General features: G+C 38.6%; 1 protein-coding gene across 5 annotated transcripts in view; it reads left to right on the top strand.

Annotated features, from left to right (window-relative positions):
* Positions 1-21,001, top strand: part of LOC111143470 (phosphoinositide-3-kinase regulatory subunit 3) — a 163,215-nt gene that overhangs the window by 132,010 nt on the left and 10,204 nt on the right. For 3 of the 5 annotated variants that reach the window (XM_022497240.1, XM_022497238.1, XM_022497241.1), the window contains exons 6-9: positions 12,561-12,703; positions 15,575-15,751; positions 19,404-19,478; positions 19,908-20,078. In XM_022497240.1, coding sequence (XP_022352948.1) covers positions 12,561-12,703; positions 15,575-15,751; positions 19,404-19,478; positions 19,908-20,078 — 566 coding nt within the window. The remainder of the gene's footprint in view (positions 1-12,560; positions 12,704-15,574; positions 15,752-19,403; positions 19,479-19,907; positions 20,079-21,001) is intronic. The other 2 variants (XM_022497243.1, XM_022497242.1) reach the window with 2 other exon arrangements.

Raw genomic sequence — 21,001 nt, 5'->3', positions numbered from 1 at the left:
TTGTTTTCATTATTGTTGAGTTTTAGGTTTTTTAATCCCTTATCAGATACATGATTTTTAGGTATTTTTCCCATTTTGTAGGTTGTCTTTTTGCTTTCTTGATAGTATCCTTTGACACACAAATGCTCCTAATATTGATGAAATCCATTATTTTTTCTTTTGTTGCCTATGCTTTTGGTATCATATTCATGAACTTGTTCCAAATCCAGTGTCATAAGGCCTTTCTCCAATGTTTACTTCTAAGAGTTTACTGTTTTTACTCTTAAATTTAGATATTTGATCCATTTTGAGTTAACTTTTATATGTGTTAAGATTCCAGCTTTAGGGACGCCTGGGTGGCTCAGTTGGTTAAGCAGCTGCCTTCGGCTCAGGTCATGATCCCAGCGTCCTGGGATCGAGTCCCACATCGGGCTCCTTGCTCGTCAGGGAGCCTGCTTCTCCCTCTGCCTCTGCCCCATTCTGTCTGCCTGTGCTCGCTCTCTCTCCCTCTCTCTCTCTGACAAATAAATAAAATCTTTAAAAAAAAAAAAAAAAAAGATTCCAGCTTTATTTTTTTACACGTGAAAATACATTTTCTGTTGGCTGTGGTCCCAACACCATTTCTCCATTGAATGAACTTGGAATATTTGCTGAAGTGAGACATTGATCATAGCTGTGAAGGTTTATTTGGGGGCTTTCTATTATATTCCTTTGGTTTATATATCTGTCCTTATGTCAAGGATATGTTTTGATTACCATAGCTTTGTAATAAGCTTTGAAACCAGGAAGTGTGAGTCTTCCAAGTTTGTTCTTTTTCAAGATTGTTTTGGCTATTCTGGGTGCCTTTCAATTCCAGATGAATTTGAGGTTCAGTTTTTCTATTTCTGTAAAAAATCTGGTTGGGAATTTGATAGTGATTGCATTGAATCCATGTATCACTTTGGGTAGTCTTATCATCTTAACAATATTAAGTCTTCCAGGCCATGAACAAGGATGTCTTTCCATTTATTTATGTCCTCTTTAATTTCTTTCAGCATTGTTTTGTAGTTTTCAGTATATGAATTTCTTACTTCTTTGGTTAGATTTATTCCTAAATGTTTTATTCTTTCTGATGCTGTTATAAATGAAATTGTTTCCTTAGTATCTCTTTTGGATTATTCACTGCTAATGTATAGAATACAGTTGATTTTGTGTATTCATTTTGTATTCTGCAACTTTGCTGAATTTATAAGATCTAAGAGTTTTTGGTGGATTCTTTAGGGTTTTATAAAAACATTATTTCATTTGAGATAGTTTTACTTCTTCCCCTTCAATTTGGATGTCTTGTAATTGCTTTTCATTGCCTAATTGCTCTGGCTAGGACTTCAAGTACTTTGTTGCATAAGGTGGTGAAAGTGGGTCTCATTATCTTATTCATGATGTTAGGTAGAAAGCTCTCCCATTTTACCATTGAGTATGATGTTAATCTTGTGGTTTTCAAATATGGCTGTATTAGTTTTCTATGTCTGCTCTAACAAAGATGACAAACTGGATGGCCTGAGACAACAGAAATTTATCATCTCACTGTTCTGGGGTCTCTAAGTCCAAAATCAAGCTGTTGGTTGTGCCCTTCTCTTTCTGAAGGCTCTGGGGAAGAACGTTCATTGTTTTTCTTAGCTTCTGGTGGTTGCTGGCAGTCGTTGGCATTCTTTGGGTTGGACACATCACTCCGGTTTATGCCTTCATTATGAGTGATGTTATCCCTCTGTGTCTCTGTTTTCTCTCTTTGTAAGGATACTAACTAATCATTGGATTAAGACCTATCCTAATCCAATATGATCTCATCTTAATTCACATAAGACTCTGTTTCCTAATAGGGTCACATTCTAAGGTCCTGAGGATTAGGACTGATCACATCTTATGTGGGAACACAATTCAATCTATAACAATGGCCTTTATTATGTTGAAGTTTCCATTTCTAGTTTATTGTTTTTATCATGCTGGGTTATTGGATTTTGTCAAGTACTTGGTTTGCATCAATTAAGATGATCTGATCATGTGGGTTTTTTCCTTCGGTATATTAATGTTGTATATTGACTGAGTTTTGTATGTTGAACCATCTTGCATTCCTGGGATAAATTCCATGTGGTAATGGTGTATAGTTACAGTCCTTTGAATGTGCTGCTGAATTTAGTTTGCTAGTATTTTGTTGAGGATTTTTTCATCTATATTCAAAAGGGATGTTCTGTAGTTTTCTTTTCTTGTAGTCTCTTGATCAGGTGTCAGTGTCAGTAATGATGGCCTCATAGAATGAGTTAGAAAGTTCCCTCTTCCCTCCTCTTCAATTTTTAGAAAAGTGAGAAGGATTGGTGCTAATTCTTTTCTTTTTTTTTCTTTTCTTTTTTTTAAAGATTTTATTTATATATATAGAGAGAGAGTGCATGAGAGGGGGTAGGGTCAGAGGGAGAAGCAGACTCCCCACTCAGCAGGGAGCCAAATTCGGTACTCCGTCCTGGGACTCCAGGATCATGACCTGAGATGAAAGCAGTTGCTTAACCAACTGAGCCACCGCCCAGGCACCCGTTAATTCTTTAAATGTTTGGTAACTTCTCTAGTGAATCTGTGCGGTCTTAGACTTTTGTCGGTTTATGGGATTATAGGTCTGACTGTCTATCTGTCTGTTTTTGTAGGCTCCATGCCCAGTGCGGAGCCCAGTTTGGGCCTTGAACTCATGACCCGGAGATCAAGACCTGAGCTAAAATCAAGAGTCAGCCGGTTAGGGGCACCTGGACACCTTAGTCAGTTAAGCACCTGATTCTTGATTTCAGCTCAGGCCATGATCTCTGGGTCATGAGATGGAGCCCTGTGTCAGGCTCCACAATGGACCTGGAGCCTGTTTAAGATTCTTTCTCTCTCTCTGCTTCTTTTTGAGTCAGTTTTGGTAATTCTATACTTCTAGGAATTTGTCCATTTCATTTAGGTTATCCAATTTATTGGCATACAGTTTTTTAATAGTATTTTCTTATAATATTTATTTCTGAAAAGTGGGTAGTATTCTCCTTTAAACTTAGAATTTAGTAATTTGAGTCTTTTTATTTTCCTTAGTCTAACTAAAGGTTTTTCAATTTTGTTGATCTTGGTAACTAATTTTTAGGAGCACCTGGGTGGCTCAGTCAGTTAGGCATCTGTCTCTGGCTTGGGTTGTGATCCCAGGGTCCTGGGATTTAGCCCCACATCTGGTTCCCTGCTCAGTGGGGAACCTGCTTCTCCCTTTCCCACTCTCCCTATTTGTGCTCTCTCCCTCTCTCTGTCAACTAAATAAATAAGACTTTGTCTGTAAAAACTTTTTTTTAAAATTATTTATTTTTTTAAAAAAGAACTAATTTTTAGTTTTGTTGATTTTCCTCTATTTTTCTATTTTCTGTTTCATTTACCTCTCCAATCTTTATTATTTCCTCTTGCTAGCTTTGGGTTTGGTTTGCTTTTCTTTTTCTAGTTTCTAAGGTATACAATTAGATTATTGATGTGAGATTTTTTTAAAAGATTTTATTTATTTATTTGACAGAGAGCACAAGCAGAGCAGCAGAGGGAGAGGGAAAAGCAGGCTCTCCACTGAGCAGGGAGCCCAATGTGGGGCTCTTAATCCCAGGACCCTAGGATCATGACCTGAGCTGAAGGCAGATGCTTAACCAGCTGAGCCACCCAGTCGCTCTGAGATTTTTTCTTTTTTTTAAATGTAGGTATTGACAGGGGTACCTGTCACCTGGATGGCTCAGTCAGTTAAGCATCCAACTCTTGGTTTTGGCTCAGGTGATGATCTCTGTCTCTTGGCATTGAGCCCTACATCATGCTCCATGCTCAGTGGAGAGTCTGCTTGGGATTCTCCTCCTCTCCATCTGCCTCTCCCTCCACTTGTGTGTGTGCCTGCTCTCTCTCTCTCTCTCAAATAAATAAAACCTTAAAAAAAAAGGTATTGACAGCTGTAAATTTCCTTGGGCACTGCTTTTGCTGTATCCCATAAGTTCAGTATGCTGTGCTTTAGTTCTTAATTATCTCAAGGTATTTTCTAATTTCTCATTTCTTCTTTGATCCAGTGACTGTTTAAGAATGTGTTGATTTCCACATATTTGTGGGTTTCCCAGTATACCTGAGAAGAATGAATGTTCTTTGCATCTGAAACAAGTCTCTTATAGAAAGCATATGGGTGGATCATGGGTTGTTTTTAATTTTTTCTTTTTGTGTGTGTGTGTGTGTGTGTGTTTGTGTTTGTTTTTGTTTTTTAAGTAGGCTCCACGCTGGGCGTGGAGCCCAATGTGGGGCTTGAACTCACGACCCCAAGATCAAGACCTGAGCCAAGATCAAGAGTCGGACACTTAACCGACTGAGTCACCCAGGCACCCTGGGTTGTTTTAAATTTTTAATCCATCTGCAGTGTCTGCCTTTTAGTTGGAGAGTTTAATCAATTTACATTTAAAATAATTACTGATTACTGGTAAGGGAAGAACTGACTTCTGGCATTTAGTTATTAGTTTTTTATGTGTCTAATGTGTCTTTTGCACTTAAGTTCTACCATTACTAGATTTTTTTTTAGTATTTAATTGATTTTTTTGTAGTGCATCTTTTTTCTGATGCCCCACTTCTTTCCTTTTCTGTATTTTTTTAAGTTTTCCTTAGGAAATACCTTCAAGATTATAATTAATATCTTAACTGCACAACAATCTAATTTCAACTATAACTTACTCAGATTTGCAGCAATATATAAATACTTTGCTCCTATACATTGTTTTCTCCCTCTTTATATTGTTATTGTCACTAATTTTCACATTGTATGCCCATTAACATAGATTAATAATCATTGTTTTATGCATTTGTCCTTTTTTTAAAAGATTTTATTTATTTATTTGACAGAGTGAGAGAGCACAAGCAAGCAGAGCAGCAGAGGAAGAGGGAGAAACAGGCTCCCCATTGAGCAGGGAGCCCAATGAAGGGCTCGATCCCAGGACCCTGGGATCATGACCTGAGCCAAAGGCAGTTGCTTAACCAACTGAGCCACCCAGGCGCGTTTGTTTTTTTTTTTAAGATTTTATTTATTTATTTGACAGAGAGAGACACATCAAGAGAGGGAACACAAGTAGGGAGAGTGGGAGAGGGAGAAGCAGGGAGCCAATCCCAGGGCAGGGCTCAATCCCAGGACCCTGGGATCATGACCTGAGCCCAAGGCAGGCTTTTAATGACTGAGCCACGCAGTTGCCCCTGGATTTGTCCTTTACATATATAGAAAAAAAAAGGAGTTATAAACCAAAAGTACAATACTACTTGGCTTTATATTTTCTATGCAGTTAGCTTTACCAGTGTTCTTTATTTCTTCTTGTTATTCTTTGAATAACTCTCTAGTGTTCTTTAATTTCAGTCTGAAAGTCTTTAGCATTTCTTGTTGAGTAGATCTAGTGGTAACAGACTCCCTCAACTTTTGTTTATCTGGGAATATCTTAATTTCTTCATTTTTGAAGGATGTTACTATTTGGATATAGAATTCTTTGTTGACAGTCTTTTTCTTTTAGGACTTTACATATGCCATCCCACTGCCTTCTGGCCTCCATGGTTTTTGATGGGAAGCCAGCTATTAATTTTATTGAGGATCCTTTGTACATGACAAATTTCTTCTCTTTTGCTTCTTTCAAGATTCTGTCTTTTGACAGTTTGACTATAATGTAAAATACATGTTTCTTGTATCTTTGTGTATAGCTTATAATTATAATTGTTACCTGTGGAAAGGTTAGTCTGCTATGAGCTATTCTAGTATTACTGTAACTCATGGTCTTGTTTTGACCCTAATATTTATACTATCGATTTTTCCAGCCCAAAGCCACTGATCTTATTTCCAAGCTAGTGTCTGTGCTGGGCAGTGTTAAGATAGAGAATACACCTGGATCTACAGGGCTGTGGGGCTTACTAGGGGATACTGCCCTATGAAGATTATTGATTAGATATGAAATATAGTACTGACTGGGAAAAAGTGTGGGATTTCAGTGGCCAGAAATTCTATAATGGTCTGTTTTCCTACATGAGATGTTTAATTCCATTTTATTTTCAGGTTTAATAAGTCACTTACTCAGAATGATCTTAATAACTTTTTCTTTCTGTCTGATACTTGAGCTGTATGTCTGGTGTGCCTGTGTATGTTTTTTTACACTGCACATTTCAGCTTCTCTGTATTTCTTTAGCTCTCTAGATGAATGATCTGTGAGGCCAGTGTTTGGGGTAGAATGGGGGAAAAGTTACTGATGCTTCTTCAGATTGAATCAACATAAATGGTCAACATCAGGGGATGGTGAAATGATCATACATATAATAGAATGTTATACAGCTATGAAAATAGATTTTCAGAAATTATTTTAAAACTTTAATTTTTGGGTGCCTGGGTGGCTCAGTGGGTTGCGGCCTCTGCCTTCGGCTCAGGTCCTGATCCCAGGGTCCTGGGATCGAGCCCTGCATCGGGCTCTTTGCTCAGCAGGGAGCCTGCTTCTCCCTCTCTCTCTGCCTACCTCTCTGCCTACTTGTGATCTCTTGTCTGTCGAATAAATAAATAAAAATCTTAAAAAAAAAAAACACTTTAATTTTTAAAAAGGACAAAAGCTATATAAATATTTGTGTTAAATTCAGCATAAATTATTGCTGAATTCTGTATGAATTACTGCATACAAAATAAAAGTCCCCATTCCCTGGAGGCAACTGTTATTACTAAGTGATTTTTAGGAATTCCTGATGACCTAAGAAATGCTTATGATGTAGCTTCAGGCAAAGGAGACAGCATGTAGAAGTGTGTGAACGAGTGATTTCAGCTGTGGTTATACCCACTGACCAGAAAGGAACACTTAATGAAAATATGCTGCAATGTATGAGGTGATAGAATTAAGAGGATTTGGGAAAAATACAGTTACAAATAGAAAGGAAGAAATAATAGAAATAATAGTATGCACATTAATAACAATATGTATATAATGAAAATGACCTTTTTAAAAACAAAATGATATAAATTATTCTATAACCATCAAAAAATGATGGCCTATATATGCTGATTTTGAGTAATTTTAAAAGATTTATTCTTTTTTTTTTTTTTTTTTTTTTTTTTTTTTAGAGCTAGAGAGCGTGTATGAGCATGAGTGGGGGGAGGAACAGAGGGAGAGGGAAAATCCTAAGCAGACCCCACACTGAGTGAAACCAGACATGGGGGTCGATCTCATGACCCTGAGATCATGACCTGAGCTGAAACCAAGAGCTGAACATTCAAACGACTGTACCACCCAAGTGTCCCCTGATTTTGAGTAATTTCTAAGACGTATTAAGCAAAAAAAAAAAAACAAGGTAGGGAAAAATGTATGTGGTATACTGTCATCTATGGTTAAAATATATCATGACTAGACTAAGGTATTCAGTAAATGTTTTTGGATGTATAATCTCCCCCACCTTTTTTTTTTTTTTTTTAATCTGATTCTCTCTTTCTCTCTCTCTCTCTCTCTCTCAAATATAGCTGGGGTTACCATTATCTCCATCTTATAATGGAACTTGAAGCATAGAAAGACTTTATTAAGGGACATAACCAAATTTTAGCATATTCAGGACTAGAATATAAATCTCCTAAATTCTAATTTAGCTCATTTGTAGTATCTAGGCATGATACTATGCTTGACTTTAGAAACAGAGGGAGAGATGAGACTCTTTCCCACAAAAGGTTGAAGTACTCTGACAACATTTATCAAACACAGTGTGCTTTTGCCAAAATGGCATACTTTTCCCTTTTCTCTGCATCAAACAAAGCAATGATGGATTACTGTATTCCTGTGAACATACTTATTTAAAGGGCAACATACAACACATTTACTCTCATAAAGACTATTAAGTTAAAGATGCAAAAGAATATATATACTATGAGTCTACTCATAGAAGGTATAAAACTAGGCAAATGTTAATTTTTAAAAAATTTTGGATGGGGATATAAAGTGGTAAAATCATGAAGAATAACATGGAAATGGATCATCATAAAGGGTAGGGTAGTGTTATTACCAAGGTGAGGGAGGTAGAGTGGAAAGAGACAGGAAATTATGATCCAGAAAGGGCACACAAAGAATTTCTGGGGTTGCTGATAGTGGAAGTTTATTTTATAATAATTTGTTCAACTGTGCATTTGTTTTATGCATTTATTATATCTCACACTAAAAAAATAAACATTAAAAACATGGCTGTATGTAGAAACAATATGATTATTTCTATAGATCAGAAGTAGAACAGAAAACCATAATAATAATTATAAATGGAACTTCCAGATCTAGAAATAAGTAGAAACAACTGAGAATTTGACCTCCCTGGTCATTCTTTCTTGGACTTCTTTGCTGATTTCTCCTCTTTGGCATTGGTCCTCTTCTTTTTTCTGGTTACTTATTCACTCTCTGATGATCTCAAATAGTCTCATGACTTTACATACCATCTGTATGCCAGTAATTCACAAACTTACATCTCTGCTTCTTCTAAATTAATTCTAGACTCCTAAATATCCAACTACCTTTTCAACAGCTCCACTTGGATGTTTAATAGGTGTCTCAAATTTAGCATGTCAAAACTGAATTCGTGAACAAAACTGAACTCAAGGCTGTTCCATGCTTTGCCTTCCCTATCTCAGTTGGAGCAGTCACATTTGTTTTGCTCAGGTCAAAAGCCTTGAAGCCAACTGAGACGCTTTCTTTTACATCTTCTATCTAATCCATCAGGAATTCCTGTTTACTTTACCTTTAGAATGTAGCCAGAATTCAGCCCCTTCTCACCACATCCGCTGCTACTACCTTGTTCGAAGCCCACTATCATTTCTTGCTTTGATTTACCACAGAAACCTAACAGATCTTCTTGCCCTTATCCACGTTCCCCTCCCCCTTATCAATTCTCAGTAGAGCAGCTGGTAATACAAGTATCTCCTGCATTTTGGAAGTTCAGGTTACACCACTTGGCTTTTATGAAGGACCTACATTAGTACTTGTTTTTACTACTTTGAACTGTGTCTGTGTGCATCTGTGTTTTATCTCCATTTACTTTGTGCATCCCTTAGCAAGATGTGTCCTAAGGTGTCAGAAAAAAGCCCAGGAGACGTTATTTTTTGACTCTAGGAACATGAAAGATTTTTCCCGTGTAAATTAAGGTAATTGCTTCTTTGCTTTACGCCATTTTGGCTTATGAAAACTTTCATAGGAACTGCATATTTGGAGAATGCTGGGGAAACCTGTACTTGTAAAACATAGGTAGGATCACAGTACTCCTTTGTTTAAGGCCTATCTCTGGTTCCATGGTTTACACATAGGAAAAACCAGAGTGCTTTTTATAGTACCCAGTATGATCTGTGCCACTCTTCCTCCTTGACCTCATTTTTTCTAACTCTCCTTTTCACTGTACTCCAACCACACCAGCCGCTTTGGTGTTCCTCAAATATACTAGACCTGCTTCCTACCTTTGAGTGTTTGCACTGGCTGCTTCCTTGCCTGAAACATTCCCTACCCACCTCACCTGGCTAACCCCCTCACCTCCTTCAAGTCTTTGCTCAAATGTTGTCAAGTCTCAGATGGCAACTTGATTTAAAATTGCAACTCGCATTTCAGTCCTTCTTTCCCACTCTACTGTTCTTTTTTTCCATAACAGTTCTTACAGATTCTTAGTAATTCTAACAAACAGTGTGAATTACTTACTTATATGTCTGTTATTTATTGTCTGTATAATCTGTAAGTTCTGAGAAGGCAGAAATATTTATCTAAGCTTGCTTACTTATGTATCCCAAATGCTGCAAGTAATACCTGGCATATAGTTAGTGTTAACTTATTTGTTGAATGAATTTATGCAAGATAATGAACCAAAAACACTTCATCTTGGTAAGGCCCTGGAGTCAGCCTCATGGTCTGAACTGGAGTCAAGGGGAGGGTACTAACCCTCCTGTAAAAAAGGCGAGAAAAAGTGGCTACTGATGCCTGCTGCTTGGGCTTGTATAGAACTGCATTTCTATTTTCTTGTCATGGCTAGACAAAATGCTGCCCATATCCTTAGTAATATTGGGGATTTTATAGCAGAATATGAGTTCTGAGCTGCTGATGTGAGACTGGGTTCTGGGCATGGAATCCTTGTTTAGGGAGCTGGGTATGGGAGTAGATGGAAATAGCCAAAACCCCTGGGTCAAAGCAGGGAGAGGGCTAACTGTCTGTGTGAGAACTGAGAGCAACACGTGAAATGGCTGAGCAGAGAAGAGCTCTGGAGGATTTAAGGCTTTGGGAGGTGGGGAGAGAAAGGGAGGGATGCAGTGATTAGCAACCAGTACAGGAGATGTGCTGGGAAGGTGACTGTTAAAGGGAGATTAAAGACTTTATCTCCTCTGTTTATAAATATTTACAAGTGTTACAGACCTCCTCTGTTTTTGTTTTTGTTTTTTTTCTGTGAAATCTTAGATAAAGTTTGGATTGCTTCGATATAAGGGATTTCCTCCCAGAGAATGGGAAGAGGTTGTGTATCTTGAGTTATAGTTGGCACAGGGTAAGAATAGACTGCGTTTGGGGATATTTGGCATCTGGATCACAGGTAATTAGGAGGAAGTGATAGGATTTAGTGATGGATTGGGATAAGGGACAGGAATTTGGCAATGAGATCATTGGTGACCTTGGAAAGAGCAGTCTCTGTGGAATGGTAGGTACAGAAGCCAGATAGAGTGAGTTGGAATGTGAATGAGAGATGAGGAAAGAAAGACAGCCCATATACACTATTTGTTCAAGGAACTTAATTGACTGGAAGAGAATTTAGGGTTAAGGGATTATTTTTTCAAAGTGGTGTTACTAGAACTTGTTTGTATGCTGATAAGAAGGAATCATTAAGGGGCTGGAAAAGGAGGAAGGAGAGAGGGGACATAGATACAGGGAAATTTATAGTTTCTGTGGTAGCTATAGTGGCATTGTTTATGGGGCAGCTACTGCTTGGGCCATGCTGTAAAACACTAGTGTTAGTAAAGTGCAAATTATTAGTGTTGTCTTTAAAGATACAGGGCCAGAACTTCATAGGTAATTTTTGACCTTGCAAGGGAGCCAAGACTCTCCACTGTAATTTGAGAGTTGTAGAATTTGTAGCTATTTAGATGTTGGCATTCCAATAAGTTCACAATACTATTTGAGATATGTATGATATAACCTCAACCACACGGATCAGCATAAGGTTCTTATCTCCTTCATGAAGCCTCTGTATAGCGGTAAATAACTAATTCACCCTTACTTGATTGCGTCTATCAGGACATGAAACAGAATCTTATTGGGGTTCAGAAATCAGTTTCACCTCTGTGTTCTAAAACCTGCAGGGCAGGCTTCATGTTTTATTAATCTCTTTATCACCAGATTGTACTTTCTGTACAGTGGCTTCTCAGTAATCATTTGTTGTCATTAATCAATGCTAGATAGTTTTGAGGAATTACCCCATAAGCACCAAAACTTTTAAAATTGTAAACATTCAGGATAGCAATTCTCTAGAACTTTATGCATCATTCTTGACTTTCTAATATAAATTGAACAAAGTTTAACCCTCTGAAGATTTTGGGGAATTAGGGTTCAGATGCTAAAGTCTTCAAATAACCTCAGAGCTCCTCAAAACGTGTAGGAATACTTATCCTGATGTTGGATGGCTCTGCCTACTGGGCATTTGTTTTGTGAAGTTTTAGTTTTTCACTTTATTCTCCATGTGATTTTAACTGCTATTCTTCTCCCTTTCATTTTCTGCTGCTTCTTTGTTTTCATCTTAAAGATCTTTTTTATTTTTAAATAATCTACACCCAACATTTGGCTTGCCTTACAACCCCAAGATCAAGAGTCCCATGCTCTACTGACTGAGCCAGACAGACGCTTTTCTGCTTCTAACCAGATTAATCTATTGATGAATCTGTTTGGAAAACTATGCATTTTAGAATTGATAGAGTAAATAGACTCTATAGGACTCTTCTGGGAATAAGGCTATGCACACTGATGTATGAACTCCTCCATTCTATTCATTCGTTCCTTTAACACCTGTTGGGGGTCAGCACTATAACAAGTGCAAAGGCATAATTTTATCCTTGTCTTCAGAGAGTTCAGGATTAATCTCTCTTAGCAACTCAGGCCTTTTTGTGGTGATTCTCAGCTATATTTCAAGTAATAGTGTGGTGGTGTTTTTTTAAAGATTTTATTTGGTTATCTGACAGGCAGAGATCACAAGTAGGCAGAGAGACAGGCAGAGAGAGAGGAGGAAGCAGTCTCCCCGCTGAGCTGAGAGCCCGATGTGGGGCTTGATTCCAGGACCCTGGGACCATGACCCGAGCCGAAGCCAGAGGCTTTAACCCACTGAGCCACCCAGGCGCCCCAGATATTTTTCTTTTATTTTAAGATTTGAGTGATGTATTTTGCATATAAGTAGTAAAGGTAGGAGTTAACTAGGAGTTGCTTTAGCCATCTAAATTCAGTTTTATATGGAATTGCAACTGGAATTATAAGATTTGTTTTAAGACCAAAGTTACCAATAAATAAATAAATAAAGTGTATGTCTTTCCTTTTTCTCTTCTTTAGGAGATACAGATGAAGAGGACTGCAATTGAAGCTTTTAATGAAACAATTAAAATATTTGAAGAGCAATGTCACACACAAGAACAACATAGCAAAGAATATATTGAGCGATTTCGCAGAGAGGGGAATGAAAAGGAAATTGAACGGTAAATCTACCTAACCCTTCCAACTGCATCAGTGAGATGAGACTTCTTTTCTTACCCCAGTAGTCTCTTTTGTGTCTGCTTTTACCCCCTTAAAGGTCATATATGGAACTATTTGCTGTTCTAACGGCGCCAAACTGAATCTTCTCTTCTCTGTGTTCCTTCTGTGTCCTTCCAAATGTTTAACTGCTGTTCATCCTTTAGGATTCAACTTACACGTCTTTTCTTTCTTTCATTTTTTTTTTTTTTTAACACATTTCTTTTCTAAGAAAAATTGCCCTGATTCCCTAGACTGGTTGAGAAGCTTTTTATCCCTACCCTGACAGTATCTGGTCCTGATTCCTCCTGTAACATTTACTAAAGATCACAACCACTGAACTGCAAGCTTGTTAGTGGAATAAGGATGGTGGCTTATTTTCCCTGATAGCTCTAGCACCTGTTGTGGTCCCTGAGAGTACATGGTGATGCTCACTGAATTTTTATTGAACCGAAAATCAACAGCAGCACTCTGAGAATAAATTGAAGGCTGAACAAAACTGTGGGCAGGAAGACCAGCTTGACTGTTGCTGGTGACTGCAGTGTTTGTGGTGATCAGGTTAAATGATGGTGAGGGCCTGAACCAGAGCAATGGCAGGAAAGGAGGGGGAGAATTAATGGAAATGCTGAGGACTCGATACCTGACCAGATATGATAGGTGTGGGAGAAGTCAAGGATTATTCCTACATTTGCGATAAGAATGAATAAGGAATGGTGTTATTCACCAAAATAGGAAGTGCATGAGGAAAGTTCAGGGTTGGAATCAATGAGTTTGAGGTTTCTGTGAGAACCCAGATAGAGTTGTCTGAGAGGCAGACAGCTGGTTATTTGGTTTTGGAACTCACGGTACGGAAAGGATTTGGGAGGCATAAGTGTGTAGGTGATAGTAGGTGCTAAGAAGATTACCCAGAGAGAGTGAGCAGCATGAGAAGTATTGGGGTCTGGCAACTAAAAGGATATTGGAAGTCTTTATCATAGCAAATTTAGTGGAATGTTGGGAGACCGAGCCAGAAAACAGTGGGCTGAGGAATGAAAAAGTGGATAATAAAAATGAATCATCTGCAAGGGAAAAGCAAAACTGTTCACTGGCACCAAAGTGCCAGTGAACTTCTGTGTGTATAAGAATAGGGCTATAAGGGCTGTTGAGGCAGTATAGCTTAATGGTTAAAACCATGGGCTTGAATTCTGTATTTATCATTTACTATCTGTGTGATCTTGGGTAAGTTACTTAACTCTCTCAGCCTGTTTCCTCCTCTATAAACTATAGATAATATCTTTTTGAAATGCTGTGAGAATCAGGTGATAGACACACACATGCATATTTATGGTACAGAAAGGCATGTGTGTGTATGTATATATGTATCTTGGCATATGATATCAATAAATAGCCATTATTATTATTATTAACAATGAAGGGATAGAAAAGAACTTGTAGTTTTATTGCAAAGGGAGGTAAAGTAAGCTGATGATGAAGTTTTAATAGTAATACAAAACCACATATTTCTGAGTGACGAATGAATGACACAGACAGTTATTGCCTTCAGAGCACAGCAAAACTTTGCTGGAAAAGCTTATTGCCATTATCTGCTGAGTGCTTGCCAAAATATACCAGGCACTATTTGGTCCTTTTTACATGTATTACCACATTTTTTTTTTAAGATTTTATTTATTTATTTGACAGACTGGGATCACAAGTAGGCAGAGCAGTAGGCAGAGAGAGAGAGAGGGGGAAGCAGGCTCCCTGCTGAGCAGAGAGCCCGACATGGGGCTCGATCCCAGGACCCTGGGACCATGACCTGAGCTGAAGGCAGAGGCTTTAACCCACTGAGCCGCCCAGGCGCCCCACATGTATTACCACATTTAAGTCACATAATAATTTAGTGAAGTAGGTACTATTGTAGCCATGCATTTTAAACAGATAAGGAAATGAAGGCACAAAAAAGCCGAATAACTTGCCCAGGCCATGTAGTAGGTGGCAGAGATTCAGGCTCAGGTAGGCTGACTGCAAAGCTGTTGCTCTTAACTGTTAGGTTGTGCTACCTCTTGAAGATCATACATACAGCTTTACTTGTTCAGTCATGACTGAATCCAGGGTCCAAACAGGGTCATCAGGATTTTCTCTCATACTCTATTTTTTGCCTTAGTTTTTCCTCTGTGCTGGCTTCATCCTCAGGAAGGCTTTCCCTATGAAGTGGCAGGATAGCTGCTGGGAGTCCTAGAATCACATATTTTTGATTTGGCAATCTCAGTGGGAAGAGAGAATCTCTGTTGGCAATAGTTTTAGCAAACTAGAATTGACTCTTATTGGGTCAGTTAGGGTATTATTCCCATTCCTGAACCAGTCACTGGCCTGAGGGTAGCTGTAGGATGTAATGGAAAACTTTCTTTTTTTCTTTAAGATTTTATTTATTTATTTGACAGGCAGAGATTATAAGCAGGCAGAGAGGCAGGCAGAGAGAGGGGAGGGAAGCAGGCTCCCTGCTGAGCAGAGAGCTCAGTGGGGGGGGGCACTCGGGGCTTCATCCCAGGACCCTGGGATCATGACCTGAGCCAAAGGCAGAGGCTTTAACCCACTGAGCCACCCAGGCGCCCCTTGTAATGAAGAACTCTTAATGGCTGGGCTGGGTTGTGTGAATATTCACGCGTGGCTGAGATGGGGGCAGGGATTCCTTACCTAAAGGGAACACCAAGGTGCCATTTCCAAAAGAGTGAGAATAGATACAGGCTAGGCAAGAACAACAGATGTCTACCACACTTAAGATATTAGGACTAGGTTCACATTATAGAATGTTTCTGCTCAGTTCCTATTTTAGCCTTAATATGTCAATGTTTTCACAGAATTATGATGAATTATGACAAATTGAAATCACGTCTTGGTGAGATTCATGATAGCAAAATGCGTCTAGAGCAGGATTTGAAGAAACAAGCTTTGGACAACCGGGAAATAGATAAAAAAATGAACAGTATCAAACCTGACCTAATCCAGCTGCGCAAGATCCGAGATCAGCACCTTGTGTGAGTAGTCTGGGCCTGTATGGGAGGAAATACCAGCACCAGATGACTGCTGGCAGTAGACATGATAGAGGCAGAAGAAGAGATTTTAATTGGGAACTGGCCAGTGAGATTGTAAGAAATTAGGAATGCAATCCTGGTAGTACTTGGTGGTACCAGAGTTTACCTAAAGTCAACATGTGGGGCAAACCAGAATGTAGCATTCTAGATTCTAATCCATACAAATGGGAAATCTCAGAGGGAGGGTGTGGCATGAGCAATGTGGTGTAGCTTAAAAAGGACAGGTTACTCAAAATGGATGAAGGACCTCAATGTGAGAAAGGAATCCATCAAAATCCTTGAGGAGAACACAGGCAGCAACCTCTTCGAACTTAGCCGCAGCAACTTCTTCCTAGAAACATCGCCAAAGGCAAGGGAAGCAAGGGCAAAAATGAGCTATTGCGATTTCATCAAGATCAAAAGCTTTTGCACAGCAAAGGAAACAGTTAACAAAACCAAAAGACAATTGACAGAATGGGAGAAGATATTTGCAAAGGACATATCAGATAAAGGGCTAGTACCCAAAATCTATAAAGAACTTAGTAAACTCAACACCCATAGAACAAATAATCCAATCAAGAAATGGGCAGAGGACATGAACAGACATTTCTGCAAAGAAGACATCCACATGGCCAACAGAGACATGAAAAAGTGCTCCACATCACTTGGCATCAGGGAAATACAAATCAAAACCACAATGAGATACCACCTCACACCAGTCAGAATGGCTAAAATTAACAAGTCAGGAAATGACAGATGCTGGCGAGGATGGGGAGAAAGGGGAACCCTCCTATACTGTTGGTGGGAATGCAAGCTGGTGCAACCACTCTGGAAGACAGCATGGAGGTTCCTCAAAAAGTTGAAAATAGAGCTACCCTATGACCCAGCAATTGCACTACTGGGTTTTTATCCTAAAGATACAAACATAGTGATCCAAATGGGCACTTGCACCTGAATGTTTATAGCAGCAATGTCCACAATAGCCTAACTATGGAAAGAACTTAGATGTCCATCAACGGATGAATGGATAAAGAAGATATGGTATATATACACAATGGAATACTATGCAGCCATCAAAAGAAATGAAATCTTGCCATATACAACGACGTGGATGGAACTAGAGGGTATTATGCTTAGCGAAATAAGTCAATCAGAGAAAGACAACTATCATATAATCTCCCTGATATGAGGAAGTGGAGATGCAACGTGGGGGGTTTGGGGGGCAGGAAAAGAATAAATGAAACAAGATGGGATGGGAGGGAGACAAACCATAAGAGACTCTTAATCTCGCAGAACAAACTGAGGGTTGTTGGGGGGAGGGGGGGAGGGAGAGGGTGGTGGGGTTATAGACATTGGGGGGTGGTTGTGTGCTGTGGTGAGTGCTGTGAAGTGTGTAAACCTGGTAATTCACAGACCTGTACCCCTGGGGCTAAAAATACATTATATGTTTATTTAAAAAAAAAAAAAAGGGCAGGTTAGTGTTTGCCTAAATACAAAAACCAGAATCTTTGACTACATAGTAGAACCACAGAAATAGAAATTACCCCTCATGAGCACAGACAACAACACTAATAGTGGGGGCTTACAAATAAGTATACAAGACAGTCTCTCTCTTTTTTTTTTAATCATTTTTAAAATTTATTTTCAGCATAACAGTATTCATTGTTTTTGTACCACACCCAGTGCTCCATGCAATCCGTGCCCTCTCTAATACCCACCACCTGGTTCCCCCACAAGACAGTCTCTTAAAGGGTTTTTATAGTTAAGAAATGAAATTCTGTATTCAAGTAATAGGTATATGTGCCACCAATAGCAGGCATGCAAGATAATTTGAGGAGTGAAACTCAACTCTTTAATATTATAGAAAACTGTATGATTTAGCTAGATATAGGGATATTACTCAAATATAGATTGAAAGATATATTTTCAGAACAAGATGTTAGATTTTTAGGACAAATGATTGTCTTATAGAAGGAGAGAATCCATGAGAAAGGAAAATACAAGGTTTTGTTCTAGGTAATGAATAGACTGCTACAAAATATGTTTATAGGTGACTTTTATGCATGTAACACAACTTGATTCAAACTCGTGGTAGAAGACAAAGTAAAGACCTCTGACTGGGTTTTCCATTGCCTTCAAGGTTTCTTTGTATGAGAAGGAGAGAGGGGAGAAAATAAAAGCTTAGAGGTGGGAACAGTGGCTACTGAGCTTCAGTAGAGTAAAATCTAAGGTGATAAGTTTTGAGGGCAAACAATTAGAACTATGCTGTGCTGAGTAGTTTTTAGTAACTCCTCTCTAGAGATCATTTCCGTTTGCTTTGTGGAAAAAAAAAAATGAAGCAAGTAAACATAGCATACAGAAGAGCTTTGGAAACAAGGCAAGGAGGTACCTTGTCTAAAATCAGGGGAGTCTGCTCTTGGGAAGGTTATGTGATTCTGGTCACGTAATGAAGCTGAAGAAAGGTCCAAGAAGAAGACTTATGCCGTGGACCAAAGGAATGACTGGAAGTCCTTGTTTGCTCTGGAAATTGATGAGATTATTAAAAAAATACACCATCCCAAGAGGCATGAATAAGTATGGCAAACTAGACCTTGAATGTTCCTTTAATGAGTTACATAAACTATATATAAAAGAGTTTAGATAACATCATGGGTGACAAATCATGATCTGCTAGTAAAGATAATTAGGGTGTTTAGGGAGATATTTACAGATTATCTACTATATGCTGGTACCATTTTCAGCATTGGGAATAACCATGAACAATAGGACAGACCCCTTTCTTTAAAGCAGCTTACATTTTAGTGGGGGAGACAAACATAAGTGAAAATATAAAATAATGAATTTCAGGCAAGTGCTATGAAGATGATAAAATAAGGTAAAATATAGAGAAGAGTGACAAGGGGACTGTCTTAGTTGGGATAATCAGGGCAGTCCTCCCTGATGAGGAGAGGATGTTTATGATGAGACCTAAATGATCAGGAGCCTAGTTGGAGGATGGGATGAATGAAAGAGTTTTCGTACTCACTCAGATTTTTACATCAGTGGCTGTTCAGTGGAACTAAATTTAATGGTGTGTTGTTTTACATCTAAAGTTTTGGTATATTTTAAAATACTATGATTTGCCTAGTGATGAGGCACATTTATATTAATTACTCAGATTGCCATCATGAATTTCTTGTGGCTTGCTTTGGTACAAGAATAGACCTTGAAATTGTTTTAGAATGTTTTAACTCCGTGTAGCGGGCCACACAGGAATTGAGTCTTCTGGCTTTGCGGAGATTGCAGATGTGACACCATGCTCACATTAACTCATGATTTCAGAAACAGATGTCCCCATGTGTTTGAGTGCAAGTATATGTGTGTTTATGGTTGTACAACCTTCTAGAAAAGGAAAATGAAAAATGAGAGAAGTACCTAAACTCAGGTAACTCCTCTGCTTTTTTGCAGAAAGTTGGGGGAAAGTTAAGGGGAAACTAGTTTAAGGAAATCTCTGGCCACTTTGAGTGGGAGTGGGTTAAAATAAGAGGTTCTTGGACTCTGGAAATTTGGTTAGCTTCACATGTCCACTTAGGCAGAGTTTGCACAGATACTGACACTGGTGTCTTCCTTCTGGCAGGTGGCTCAATCACAAAGGAGTGAGGCAGAAGCGCCTCAATGCCTGGCTGGGAATCAAGAACGAGGATGCTGATGAGTAAGTTCTCTACCTTTCTATCAGAGGGTTTTGTTCCCAATCTAAGCCTTCTTTATACATGCTAAGATGTTGGCTCTCATTTTCACTTGAGGACATTGAATCAAGAACTTTGTACTTCTTTTAAATTGAATTGCTTGAAGAGTACCCTGTAGGCACTTGAGGTCAGAGACCCACTGAGCCACGTGAAACCTGGGTGCATAAGCATTGTTCATTCAGACATTCATGTGTCAGCTGATTGGATGAAACTTGTGAATTTTGTGTTTTCTGCACCATAGGCAATAATGAAGTTGTTAAAAAATCGTCCAAGTAATTGTAGTTTTATTTTGTCATTTCGTGGTTAAAGATTTAGAAGAGTGTTTTATTCATGAGTTTGCTTTTAGATGTGAGTAACCTGATTGTTAGAATAATATTTTAACATTTAATTTTTAGGACCTATTTTATCAATGAGGAAGATGAAAACCTGCCCCATTATGATGAGAAAACCTGGTTTGTTGAGGATATCAATCGAGTACAAGCGGAGGACTTGCTTTATGGGAAACCTGATGGTGCATTTTTAATTCGTGAGAGTAGCAAGAAAGGATGTTATGCTTGCTCTGTGGTGTAAGTCTTTTCTGGCAGTTTAACCTTTTGAAAATTTGTGCATTGATTAATAGAAACTCAATCCCTCCTAAAATTCAGTTAAAATTATTTGAACTAGAGTAATGAGAACCCATGGCTTAGACCTTTAATATCTGTATAAAGAAAATAGTTAGTTGCTTTAGGAGAAATGGTATCTGAAATTATTTGGGGGATTTTAATTTCACATGGTAAGCAGATTAGCCCTGCAGTGTTGCTATTGGATTTTCAGGTATTTGTGAAAAGTAATGTGAGATCTTCAATTGAAAGATCCTCTAAGGAGGGGTGCCTGGCTGGCTCAGTCAATGGAGCCTGCGACTCTTGATCTCAGGGTCATCAGTTCAAGCTCCACATAGGTTGTGGAGCCTACTTTAAATAGGTATGTTAGTTGAAATTTTTTTTTAAAAAATCCATAATTTTTTAAAAAAGATTTTATTTATTTATTTATTTGTCAGGGGGAGAGAGAGAGTGCGCACAAGCAGGCAGAGGCAGAGAGAGAAGCAGGCTCCCTGCCAAGCAAGGAGCCCCATGTGGGACTCGATCCCAGGACTCTGGGATCATGACCTGAGCTGAAGGCAGCAGTTTAACCGACTGAGCCACCCAGGTGTTCCCCGCCCCCAAAATCACATAATTTTGTAGTAGTCTCCTGCATATCTAATTTGGGCTTCAGTGTTAGTTTAAGTAAGGCTTAAGAACTGTTTTTACTTCAGAAGAAAAACTATCTAAATTTTATACTTAAGTAGTATTCTGTTGGGGTAGTGATCAAATATTTTCCTTAAGATGATCTTATGACTTTGTTTGGAAAAGCCTATTTTATTAGTTTCCATCCATTCATTTCTTTATTTACTTATTTATTTAGATATATTTATTTGAGAGAGAGCAAGTGTGTGAAAGAAGGGGAAGGGACA

The sequence above is a fragment of the Enhydra lutris genome, unplaced genomic scaffold (genome assembly GCF_002288905.1).
Source record: "Enhydra lutris kenyoni isolate GAN:26980312 unplaced genomic scaffold, ASM228890v2 scaffoldscaffold9, whole genome shotgun sequence".
Lineage (NCBI taxonomy): Eukaryota > Metazoa > Chordata > Mammalia > Carnivora > Mustelidae > Enhydra > Enhydra lutris.
The sequence above is the reverse complement of the archived record's forward strand: the minus strand, read 5'-3'. Positions and strand labels throughout refer to the sequence as shown.